General features: G+C 40.2%; 1 protein-coding gene across 3 annotated transcripts in view; it reads left to right on the forward strand.

Annotated features, from left to right (window-relative positions):
* Positions 1-13356, forward strand: part of ZSWIM6 (zinc finger SWIM-type containing 6) — a 111766-nt gene that overhangs the window by 74548 nt on the left and 23862 nt on the right. For 2 of the 3 annotated variants that reach the window (XM_035309689.1, XM_035309691.1), the window contains exons 5-7: positions 10296-10475; positions 12050-12226; positions 12513-12659. In XM_035309689.1, coding sequence (XP_035165580.1) covers positions 10296-10475; positions 12050-12226; positions 12513-12659 — 504 coding nt within the window. The remainder of the gene's footprint in view (positions 1-10295; positions 10476-12049; positions 12227-12512; positions 12660-13356) is intronic. The other variant, XM_035309690.1, reaches the window with a different exon arrangement.

Below are 13356 nucleotides of genomic sequence, written 5' to 3' on the forward strand. Positions count from 1 at the left end.
GCTGTTCAAACGGTGTCTCAGGTAAATTCCACATGCTGATCTTTAGGTGTTTAACTCTCAGCAACTGTGGTTGAAGACTTCGGTCTATTGGAATGATTAATTACCTGAAGCCCCTTGGTTTGCCATTTTAATTAAATTGCATTGATAAAATGGAGGAATATGGAAATGCATGGTAAATATCTGCTGATGCCTGTTGAACTGAGATCTCTGATTTCTAGGAAAGGTCAGTCAACCTTCTTTGTACTCTAGAGGGAAAAAAATGGTCCATGCAATCATACTACAGCAGTAATTCTTTAATATTCATCCATCAAAATTAAGGTGAAGTTGCTTGTGGTCTACAAAAGTGAAAAGATTTCCTTAATAAAAGGGGAAGAATTGACTTTGTGCCCCAGCACAGGGATTGTGAGGGCTGCAAGGCTCTGCTTTGGAATTAAATGTTGAGCACTGCCAGATGCCAGACATCGAGAAGAGGCTGAGTTTTGTCGGCAAATGGGATCTGCAAGTTAATTGGTGTTTTCTGCAGGCTTCTGGCTGTGAAATGAAATTGGAAGCCCTTTAGCCACATGGATAATACAGGACCTGAATACAAATGTCACATGTCACCGTCAGGGCCCACTGTGAAACAATAGTGTTCCCACTCGAACACTGCGCCATTACAGATCATTTAAATATGGGGATTACATTTAAACTAAAAGCCCCATTTGCCTTTTACTGCAATTTAAATGTCCTCTTAGCAAAAGCTAAGTGACAAATTAAATGAAAAAAGTGCCCACATTTTTAAAGCTGTAATGCAAAACAACCTTTTATTGCTTCTCATGTGCCACGAATGAATCATTATACTTGTCAACCCTAAACCAAGCCATAATTGGAGCAGCTACTGTTATCAAAGCGGGGCCGCTCTTGTGACAGCTTAATAAAGCTGAAACTGTTAAATTAAATCCCAGATGCTTAATCTGATGAAAGCAGTCAAGTAGAAGAATCTAAGACAAGTATCTACTGCTTGGTGGAGTGATGGAGCCCAACAGCTTGTCAACACGTAGATTACAGGATCAGATATATTTTTTTTTGTGAACTACCATTTTCAGTATCTTTATATCCTGTTGCTTGCTTTTGCTGTGAAGAAACTTCATGTAATTTGCATGTTTCAAAACAAACATTTCTAGCAGATTTACTCCATTTTGATATTTAGGAACAGTTTAAGGGGGAAGAGAGCTGTTTTTTTAAGTCAAGGATTATCTTTTTATGGAGCAAAAATACGATGGCTCTGTCATGGGGAGGCTCCAGAGAGCTTGTGCAAGTCAGGGCTATGGATAATTGGCAAATGCGTTCTGGGTTTTCATCCTTCTTAACCTGAGCTCTGTTGGTTCTTACATTTCACAAAATTAAGGAGAACTTAAAAGGCATTCTGTACATCCAGCTGGGCTCTGCACTTTAATGCATAGGCTTTTACTGTCTACCACATGTTGGTATATAAAGTTTTTGAGTGTCAGAATCTCTTAAAATATTGCCATGAGCTTCGTCTGTGGTATAAAGCTTTCCTTGGTGACTTCTAACAACACTTCCTCTTACGCACACCAAGTGAGTTGTTCTCATAAAGGTATTTCCTGAGCAGAATAATAATAAGTGTTTGCCTTAGTAGTTCTAGTACTCTTAGTCTTAGTAGTTTCTTGCAGGCAATTAGACCTAACATGAGCTGCTTTTTAAGTGTTATAACATCCAGGTGGTCTACTTTGAGTTCATGTTTGCTGATACTTTGGCCATTTTCTGGATTAGTGATGTACTTTTAAAATTTAAAACTAAAATATCATTTTACTAGGTCATGTCATGTAGAGAAATAATGGAACATACTTCCTGAAGAATCATGCCTAAAATTTTATTAGTAACACTTTGCTCGTCATCTAAGACTTAATCCTAAATGCTGAATTTAGGCAAGGAATCATTATAGATTAATTAAGAGAGATTTAATTACCATTTTGCCATGAGCAAACTAATGATTGAATGTTAAATAATGCTTTTTTGATTTGAAAATTGCTCTGATTTTTTCTGATGCAAGTTTATATTCATCTCTGGAAAATACCAAGTTACGTTATTTTAACCTTAACTAAATGAAGCTATATTCTGCATCTATATTTCTATCTCAGGCATTCCTTCCCTTTGCAATTAGAGAGACAAACTTGTATGAATGGGACATGCCAGCTGTTTTAAACAGATTATCTATGCTTAGTATTTAAGGGAAGGAGAAAAAGGACAAAAGCAGCCAGAGCTGTTGCCAATATGCCCCTGGAGAAATTCCTTCTTGATGCCAGATTTGGTGACTGCTTCAGGGCTGCCATGAGAAAGAATCACTAAAGTTAAGCATTCATTACAGTTTTTGTGCTCTAACACTGTTTTTGTATGGCTGCATACGTCGTCCAGTCCCTGTGTAGGATCAGTATATAGCAGAAATACTGACTTTCCCCCGTATTCAGTGGTATTTCTGAAATGGTATGGCAAGGCTGTAATTTTCAGATTTGAGTGCTAGGCATACAGCCATATATACATGATTCCTGCACCTTCATAAAATAAAGTAACCTTAAAATTTCTTAGCTTAGGTAAACAAATTGCACATACCATATTTTTGGCCTTGAACTGAAAGCTGAAGGAATACTCAAGTTTCAAAGGACATGGGATGCACCATGCTTTACTCAAATGTAAGAATTCTAGATGGAGTGATGTGTTAGATATTTATCTACAACTATATCATATCCAATGGGCTGTCGTTGCTTAATTGATAATCCCTTTCTTACTGTTGGGTTGTTTTGTTTAGGCGGCCATCGTGTGGTTACCATACAGTTACAAAACGCGTGCCTTCAGTTCATGCACTTGAGGCTGCATCTGCTGTTTCACAAGAATAAGCTGTTAATATATGTCAGTGTATCAGAATGATTTATACCATTGGAGGCAGTAAATTAACAGTACTTCTGAGTTAGCATCACAAGGCAGTTTTGCTGCTGTAAGGCCTGAGTTATGAGTGACAACTTAAAGCAATTGCTGTCATGGCCCTAGAGTGTCTCAATTGTTGCTGTCACCTTCATTTCCATGGTGAATGAAGCCAGGCTGCCATTCTGCAGAGATGGGTTCTGTCCATCTTTTCTGAGGGCGATTTCTTTCCTCCTTGATTACCAACAGTAGAAGTTTATTGGCATCTGTCATAATCGTGTTAGAAATGCTGGTATTTGAGGCTGTAGCTTGACAATAGATGGGAGCTATTTTCAAGGAGGGTATTTTTTCATGTGGTAAAACTGCATTTATCAGATTTAAGGTCTGTAAGGTCTCCCTGGAGCCTTCTCTTCTCCAGGCTGAACAACCCCAACTCCTTCAGCCTTTCTCTATAGCAGAGGTACTTCATCCTGATGGCCTTCCTCTGGACTTCTAATATTTTCATGTCCTTCTTGTGCTGGGGTCCCCAGAACTTGAACTCAGGACTCCCGGTGGGGTCTCACGAGAGCAGAGCAGATGGGCAGAATCACCTCCCTTGCCCTGCTGGTCATTCTTCTTTTGATGGAGCCCAGGACACGGTTGGCTTTCTGGGCAGCAAGTGCACATTGCCGGCTCATGTTGAGCTTCTTGTCAACCAACACCCCCAGGTCCTTCTCCTCAGGGCTGTTCTCAATCCCTTCTCCACCCTCCTGTGTTGGTGCTTGGGATAGCTCCAGCCCAGCTGCAGGACCTTGTGCTTGGCCTTGTTGAACCTCATGAGGTTTGCACAGGCCCACCTCTCAGGCCTGCCCAGGTCCCTCTGGATGGCATCCCTTCCCTCTAGCACCACAACCGCACTACGCAGCTTGGTGTCATCATCAAACTTGGTGAAGGTGCACTCAATCCCACTGTCCATGTTGCTGACAAAGGTTAAGCAGTGCCAGTCCCAGTACTCACCCCTGAGAAACACCGCTTGTCACTGATCTCCACCTGGACACGGAGCTGTTGACCGCAACTCCTTGAGTATGACCATCCAACCAATTCCTTACCACACGAGTGGTCCATCCACCAAATCTGTGTCTCTGCCACTTAGAGACAAGGATGTCATGTGGGACAATGTCAAATGCTTTGCACAAGTCCAGGTAGATGACATCAGTTGCTCTTCCCTTGTCTATTAACACTGTAACCCCATCTGGAAGGCCGGGGTGTTGGGCTGTTTAGCCTCCATTTATTTGTAGAAGGCTGTTTAGGTTCTATGAGCATTTGTAGCGGTAATCATATTTATTCTTTTCTGACTTTTCCCACTATGCAATGGAGTATTTGCACTTGGCTCCACTTTTTTGACGAATGAGAGGTATTTACCTTCCTTTCTTTTATGGGTATCTTGTTTTATACTTATTACACTTTACAAGTGTGTACCTTCCTAAGAAAAGAAGTGAGAGGAATTCGTTCACCAATTTAGCTAGAGGTAGGATACTTTATTTATAGTTAGTAGACACATCAACTTTTCTCCTGAAAATTGACAAAATCTCTGAAAGTAGACTGCTGAGAGTGGATTGCTGGGCAAAATATTTGATAAAATAGCTAATGTCTGCTTTGGGCTAGAGCACTGTTTGTGTTTACCACCTGGTTGTAAATACTGGAATCTAACTGAAAAAAAAAATCAAACACAAAAAGGTGATCATAAAATAATATTTTTATACTATTTGTACTAGTACTAACAATGTTTTTACCTTAAATTGATTGCTTGTGAGCAAATGAATTAATCGTTTTGTGAATAATAGAGAACTTAATCAGAGTAGAATACTAGAAGTGCATGGAGGGATGTTTAACGGACATGTGACAGGTACACAGATGCTCTCACAGGGGGACTGTAGTGTCAGTGCCAAGCAAGTTGCCGTTTTTTTATGAAACCTTTTGGTCAAATGTTATGTTATGGCATACTGTTAGTGCAATTTGTGTAACAAACTAAAGACAGCATAACCTAGAACACTGGACTCATGCAAACGGACTCAAGTGCATGGCTAGTTCCTGTTTCCATTGTGCTAGAAGTTCAAATGTAGGAAGACCAGAGCAAGAGTTTTTGTTACTTGACACACACAGATCAGAACATGTAGTTGATTATAGCTTAGAATAAAATTTCAGCCAAATTCATGTATGAATTCACTCTCATGTATGAATATCACTCTTGGAGCAGAGAGATGCAGTCAGAGGGAAAGGAGACCTTAAGGAACTAGATGGTGTTTTTTGTTGTTGCTTTTTTTGTTCCAGTGTTACACCTACACTCTCTCTCTCCAACGTATTTGGAGGTTAGTGTGCAGAAGGGCAATGATTCTCTCTTGCCATCAGTGCTGCAGGTAATCTATTGCATTAATCAGCCAGCTAGTGTGAAATGCATGGGGAGTGATTATACTATCATACACAATACAATCAGCATGAAGCACTTGTCAAGACCAATACATCAAAGTTTAATTCAGTAATAGAATGAATTAGAGCAAAATGAAACATTCTGTTCTCCAAGAAACACAGCACCCATAGCAAGCTTTTTTTTTTTTTTTTTTTTTTTCTTTTTTTTTTTTTTCTCCTGAAGGCTGCAGTGAGAAACCAGAGTGCATTAAGGAATGGTTTTTATGAATAAAATTGCAGCTCGGACCAATCTGAATACTGTGAATACTTTTCCTTGGGGTTCTTACCGAGGAGAGCACAGTATTGAAGTGCTTTGCCTATCTTCACTATTCCATAAACGCAACTGTTTAATTGGAACGTTCTCCAGTGGGACTCCTGATTATGCTTTGTTCTAGTGGAGATCTCTCCGTGTTTGCAGGAGGAAGGTGGCTTTGCCAGTCATTCTGAAGCCACTTGTCCTTCTCATTGAGAAGCAATAAATACCGAACACTACCTTCTTTGAGGTTTCCAAGTGGCTGTCCCAGTGAAAGTGCATATGTGTTCAAAAACCAGATGTAAACCACTTTAAAATCCTTTGCTGACACTTCTATTTTAAAGGGGTCATAGGTTCCATCTCCTATTATTGTTTCTATTCTGACACTCCCAATGCTGGAAAATGATGCTTTTGTAACTGAATTGATTAGGCTCCAATGAGGCACAGTAGTAAGTGTGCAACAAGTGCTGAAGCTGAGCTGTTTGTTGCACAAAGGGAATGATGATGATTACCTGGCTCCATTTTCTTTGAAACAATAAAATGATATTAACCTGCTATCTTAGGGGATTTTATTTTTAAAGAAACATATATGCATCAGTGGGAAGAACAAAGAAATGTCAAAGTAGATGTGTGTCTGTTTCTTGCATATTTTGATTTTAGAAATGAATGTGTTGATCTTAAATATATTAAATGTAAAATTTTAGGGGAAGGTCCAAATTTCAGACAATGGTAATACATGGTGTTGTAAATGAGGAAATACTGACCCAAGCATAGTTGCACAGCAAGGTAGCATAATACTTCTAGGAAAAGCAGATTTCTTGGGAGGATTGCAATCAGTCACACATAATCATGCGCTGGATCTTCAGTCATGTCCCCTGCCCTAGCCCCCAGTAAAATAGTTTCTACCGCCACCCTCCCATTTACTGGGGTAAGAGTAAAACATAATGGGAGCTCTGAAAAAACGAGCAATGCTTAATCACTAAGGAGAGTCTATATACATTCCTTGCACTTCTTTAGCTTCACGAATACATGCATACACAAGATATGTAATGATTACAACACATGCTTTTACAACGACTGGATACTTCTTAGTGTTTTTCAGTTTGCATGTTTAAATTTGGATCAGTATGAAGGTATGCTGGCCCTTATTCCTCCATGAATTCAGACGTATGGATGTTTACTGAGAAATACAAATGTACTAATGTTTGCCTGTATGTAAAGGAAGGCACACACTGTGCAAAGCAATAATGTAACTTTTTTTTTTTTTTTTTTTTTGATATGAGGCATGCTAAAGATGAATGACAGCTACGCGTTTCCAGAAAGAGGGCTGATTGAACCAAAGCTTGGTTTGGCAAAGCTGGCTTTTTCCAGGTCAAGAGGATTATTGTCGGACCAAAATAGACAATTCCTCCCCACGATATGACAGTTTTAGTATTCATTCCCTCGTGAAATTAGTACTAAATTGCAGTTGCACCGTGAGTTATCCTCCAATTACCTTCTAGGGGAAAAGAAATATTGTGTATTGGTTTGTGTTATTTTGCCACTGTGCTGTGAGGAATTTCATGTTAGAAAGACATGGGTTACAGTCAAGGAATCTGAACGCAAACTTTAGTTCTGGTTTAGTAGTCTGTATTTCTGAGGGGTAGTGCTTTATCCTCTGGAGTTCATGTGTGAAAAGATAGCTGGTGTCTGAGGAAAGGGAGACAGTGAAAAAGAAAGCTGTGTTAGAAAGACAGAATATGTAAACGCAAACACATTCTCACACTATTTTTTCAGTTAATGAGACTTTTGTGCATACTGCAGGTGGCGTTGGTGACATCTAGTTGAACAGGAGAGAGAATGCCAGGAATGTATTTTTGGGGAATCAGCAGTTTCCCAGCATAGGATCCATTAGGCCTAGATGAGAGAATCTCTTGTTTGAGGCCAGTGTAAGCCTTCAGGTTGGTGGTGACATTTAAGGGCCAGCTCAGGGGGACTGGACTAAGCCGCATCAGAGTTAAATGGGAACAATATCCTCCAGGCTCCTTCCAATTGGCATGTGGTAAAATCTGGGCACAAGTGAATGTTTTCCTCGGACTTTTCAGTGCTAGAAGCAGGACAGGAACCAGTGAATGGAAGGAGCCAGAATGGAGCAGATGTCAGGGGAAAGGGAGAGGCACTCAGGGAGAAGGAGGAAGAAGAATTGTGAATACAGGCAAGTACACACACGCTAAGGGGAAGAAAAAAATAGAAGAAAGAAAGAAAAATACCAAACAACCAAAAAAAAAACACAACCAAACCAAACAAAACAAAAAAAAACAGAAACCCAAATAGGCTGAAGAGTGTGGGGTCATTGGCATTGTGCTTCATTCTCCCAGATGGTGGCCTTTGTAGTGCCACAGGAGTTGAGCCTGAGGCTCTTCTGTTCCCTTCCCTCCTGCTCTTCTTGGGGGGGAGCTCTGTCTCGCACCCCTCATCCTACAGGCAATGGGGCAGCCCTGAAAGCTGCTCCAGGGCCTGGGCGAGCTCAGATGTGTGCACAGCTCGCGCTCAACTCACTGGGAGCAGTGTGCAGTTGGGCTCTATTGAAATGTGAAGGGTTTGTGTGGGGTTTATTATAAATACGCTTCTCCTTGTGCTTCATTTGCATAAAAATAGCCTGGGTTTCTGAGACAAGCTGCTGATAACGTAGTTATGCTTAACATCACTTCCCTCATGTAATGAAATAAGTTTTTGAAGGGTTTTGGTACTTCTGGTTCTCTCTTCCCTCTCCTACCTGCTAGATGCACTGTGTGTGTAGTGGAGCTTCTGAGGAAGGCAAGTGAATTCATTTGCCTCTAGTGATGTTTGAGACGCAGTGAAATAAAAGGCTACTCATTTTATAGGGACATTGTGTAATCAGTAGTATGTGTTGTGCCTGGCCAAATGGTTGAAATGCTTCCCAAATGCAGTTAAGATACTCCACTTTTCTTTTGCTTCAGTCTGAGAACACTAGGAATCTGGCTGCAAAGTACTAAATTGGCTTTCTTTTTTTTAAGATGCTGAGAGGTGCACGGTTTCCTCAGTGCCCTCAAGTAATACTTGATTATGAAAATAAATAAGTAAATAAATCCAAGCTAACTGTTCTCCGCAGCTTTCCAGTATGCCCCATTTTCTGTTTTGTTTTGAAGATTGCAAGAAATATATTCCTTCTGTCTTGGGCAGTGCTGAATGCATCGATGCTTAATAAGAAACATTTGTAGTTTGACTGTTCGCCGAGTGAAGCTTGTTCAAGAGGGTGTCTAACCTGAAGTCATATGATTTGATTTTAAAATAAGTTTTTACAAACAATATTGGCTTTACGCGTTCCCATGGCAAGTTTCAGATGCTTAAAAAACAAACAAAAAAGCTTGTCGTTCCAGTGTGCAGCAATAATCTTCATTAGTGTAGTATCTCTCTTTGATGTTCTGCACTGTACCATATCTTATTTTGTTGAGGTGTTCGGATTTCTTTGCTATTACTTCCCCATTCCAATGGTGGTCAGAATATCTGGGGACTTGCATCCTTAAGGATCAGGCTCTGTTTCCACTGGCTCCCATGTTGCGGCATACCAACATGTCAAGCTACTCCAGAAATGACAGTAATGTGATGGCCTGTGCTCTGGATGTCCATTTTGCATTCTTAGTTAGCAAAAGAATACTCAAATGTTAAAATTTTATTGTCCTTGAAGAATCAGCTGCATTTTTTTTTCTTTTTTTTTTTTTTTTCCAGCCTGTCATGAAGACTGTTGAATAGCTTAGGCATATTCCCTAAATCTCTTGCAGTGTATAAAGCACGTTCTTAATGAGCAAATGAACTGTCACTAAATAGCACTTTCAGATGTCTTCATGCTTCTGCCGAAGTTCTCGCTGATGAAGAGACAGCTGATTTAGAGAAAAATCTTTCCCTTTGAAAATTGTTGCTAGATACCCTGATGTATTTATGCCTGCCCTGTTATATAGTGTCAGGGAGCAGATTTTAAAGTGATGGTATGTGTGAAATGTCAGCACAAATTAGCTTTTCCTTAGAGCTCCATAAAGAGAAAATGTAAAACAATTTTTCTAGTGTAACCAAATTACTGAAGTAATTGCAGTAAAAATATCTTCTCCTTATTAGACTGCACAAAACCAGTGTTTACTGGATCTTTGAGATCCAGATGTGTTTGGAAAATGAATTATATGATCAGCAGTTCTTCTGCTGGGTTTTCAGTGCAGAAGTATGTGTTTACAAAATACGTGTCTTACTCATGCACTTGCTTAGTTGCTGTAATGTGAAGCTGGAAGATGTTCATGTTTGTAGAAAACAACATTGACTCCTGATACAAAAATAAGAAGAAAAACTTGGGTAATTTCCTGTTATAACTTTATGTGAGTTCTTGTTTGCTTTTGACTGATACTCCTGTCTGATGACCCATGCATTGTGAACTCTGGATTTTCTAATACAAAAGACCTACTTAATACCTTTTAATTGAGAAGGTTGGCTTGGTACAGTCTTTCAGCTGTTCAGATGGGCCAGGTTCTGAGTCAGGAATTCAGTCCGCCTGGTGATAGGTGTAGCTGGGAAGTCAGCAGTGTAGCCTTTGAGGGGAGAGTAAAAGTATTACAGTATAGAAGTGTGCAATTAGTCATTGGCTGCTTCATTTTTAATAGAAAACATAATTTAGCAATTTTTTTAAAATCAGGTGCTCTGTGGATGTGTATAGTCTTAAATCCCCACTGCAAGTTGGAGCAGAAGGCCAGTTGGCTAAAACAGCTGAAAAAATGGAACAGTGTGGATGTTTGTCCCTGGGAAGATGGAAACCATGGAAACGAGCTGCCCAATTTAACCAATGCTTTGCCTCAGGGTGCAAATGCTAACCAAGGTGAGCCTAAACATATGCACTGACTGCAACATATAATATAACCTCTATCTTATGTACTCTAGCCTTGCAGAATTCAGCACTCTTTCCTGGGACAAGTAACTTTCTTGTTGAGGATTGACCAGCCAAATTTATTTTCACTAATACTATCCTTGCAGAAAGAATAAATAGTTTTTTTTTTTTTTTTTTTTTTTTTCGTGCTGGGGCTGCAATATTTTCAAAGCAAGTATTTGTGTTTAGTTAGGTCTTCTAACGTTTCACTTGGTCCTTCTAAATACTTGTTGCATGAAAATTGGATGTCCTTGAAGTATATCATGTAAAAGCTTGTTGTTTCTTTGCTTTCTTTTATCCCTTATGGTGTTGGGGTTTTTATTTTGTTTGCAGTTACAAAGCCTTTGATACCTAGTCAAAGAGAGACCTGTTGCAACTGCATTAAACTGAGTGCGTGAGAAAGTAAAGCAGCTATTTGTGGGATGTGCTCTGTGTTGTGCAGTCTGCATTGCCAGGTGTGGGGTGGGGGTGTAGATGCAGCATTCTGCCTTCTTGGAGGAGGTGGCTCTTCTGAATCAATGTCATGCTTTCTAATTGAAAACTTGATTATTAAATCTGATAGAAGCCTTGTCCAGGGCTCTTGAAGCAAGATTTCTACTTTGCTAATCAGTGGGGAAAATGCAAGGTATTTCCCTGGTGGGGGGAAACACCACAATCCTCAAAACCCTCAGTATTTTGATAGATATTTAATATAGTTATGATAAAGTTAAAATTAAATGTTTACGGGGCGTGGCAGGTTTGTGTTTAGTTGGGTTTTTCCTTGTTTCTTTTTCTTGGAAGATTACTTCTGCTGGAAATAGCTAGACTTAGTTTTTTTTTAATAAATCTCACATTCTGGGACCAGAAGTTAATTCACCATATAACTCCTACACAGGTGGGTTTTGCTCTGTGGATCTCTTGATGTTCAGCCCAACCTGGGCAGGCTAGTGACAACTTGGACATGGCATCTCCACATACATAGACAGTGCTGTGTCGACAGAGCGCTTTTGTCATGGGAAGATGCCCAGTAAGGGCTATGTCAATCCCATGGCCTCTGTATCTTTTTTTTTTTTTATCTCCAGTATTTTTATATGTTTCTGACAAGAAGTTAATGTCACTTTTCAAAGGGAACAATTGAAAGTCCTTCATGTGCTGTTCATTCATCCCTTATCCTAGCAGCTCTGGGTCTGAGAAGGAGAGAGTTGGGCAGGTTTGAGTGCCATATACTTTCTAGTTTGTTTTCAGGAGAGCTGTCAAACATCCTTCATCTTTAGCCATTCCCTTCGCAGAGCCCTGTTTAGGATTCCCCTTGCTGTTCTGTAGATCTCCATTTCTGAATGGAGCAGGAAAGATGCACGCTGGGTCGGGCCTGTTGGGTACTGGGATGTGAAATGTCATCTGCAGCCCGCTCCTTGCAGAGGGGGGCAAGACAGGCTGCCATCGGTTGGGGGTCGTGAATAGGCAGAAGACAAGAGTACTGTGAATGACTTATTCACATATGAATGCGTAAAAGCTGATGCAGCTTTCTGAACTTGTGAAAATGACAGATTCATCGAACAGGCCCCATCGGACGGTGTTCACTCGAGCCATTGAGGCGTGCGATCTTCACTGGCAGGACAGCCACTTACAGCACATTATCAGCAGTGACCTATACACCAACTACTGTTACCATGACGACACTGAAAACTCGCTCTTTGACTCTCACGGGTGGCCCCTCTGGCATGGTAAGTGGCTAAACCGGAAAGACGTTTCCATGACTTGCTGCTTTGTTCAGTTTCTATGGCATTATTTTGGGGGGGATGGTGGGGAGATGAATGAAAAGCCTGGCAAAAAGAACAGAGGCTCCCTTGAAACACTGGTTTCAGAAGTACTCCTTTACGTTTCTTTTGCATAGTTTTAAAAACAAAACAAAAAAAAGCAAACAAAAAAGCCCTTTGGAGTTAACCTAGCAAAACAGGCCACTGCAGACATGGAAGTGTTGCTATTCCCGAATTATTTTCTCCATTTTAGAACATGTTCCTACAGCCTGCGCGAGGGTGGATGCATTGCGATCTCATGGATACCCAAGAGAAGCACTGAGGCTAGCGATAGCTATTGTTAACACACTAAGAAGGCAGCAGCAGAAACAGCTGGAAATGTTCCGGGCTCAGAAGAAAGGTAAATGTGGGGAAGAGAGAAGGGCAAAGGATATGACAAGGTGACAATAACACCGGAATGGAGCTTTGCATGAGAAAACTCTTTTTGAAGCTGTAAAACTGAAGAGGTGCCTTTAACTCTCCATTAGAAATAGTTGTAGTGGTAATGTAATGTTCTTGGTATTGGAAGCTTTCTTTGTGAGCTCAGGAGGGCAGGGTCTTGATTCTGCCTTCTGCAGTATGTCTGACACAACTGGGCCTTTAACCAAATCAGGGTTTTGGGTTATGCAATGTAAATATTAATTTGTATAATTTATAGGCTTTTAAACAGAGCTTTGCATTTAGCATGTCAGGTATTTTAAATTATTTCATCCTCTGACATATAATTTAGCAGATCTGTATATTTCTGAGGCAGAAGCCTAAGTTTATGTTGAAGGTAACACTGAGGCGAAGTCTGCACTACAGAAATTCATCAGATTTGTCAGTTTCTTCCAAAAGTGTGGTACAATGCCCAAAATTTTATTGTTTCCAAATGGAGTTGGATTGACTTAAATGGAAATGAGGTTTTGAAACACTGTTTTTCATAAGATGCTCTGCTATTTTTCTTCTGAAGAGCAATATCCACTCCCCCCCCCTTTTTTTTTTTGAATGAACATTGTTTAGATATAGTTTCTATGCCACCTGATGCCTGCTACCCAAAGGAATCCTACGCTGTACTG

This window comes from Oxyura jamaicensis, chromosome Z (genome assembly GCF_011077185.1).
Source record: "Oxyura jamaicensis isolate SHBP4307 breed ruddy duck chromosome Z, BPBGC_Ojam_1.0, whole genome shotgun sequence".
Taxonomy (NCBI): domain Eukaryota; kingdom Metazoa; phylum Chordata; class Aves; order Anseriformes; family Anatidae; genus Oxyura; species Oxyura jamaicensis.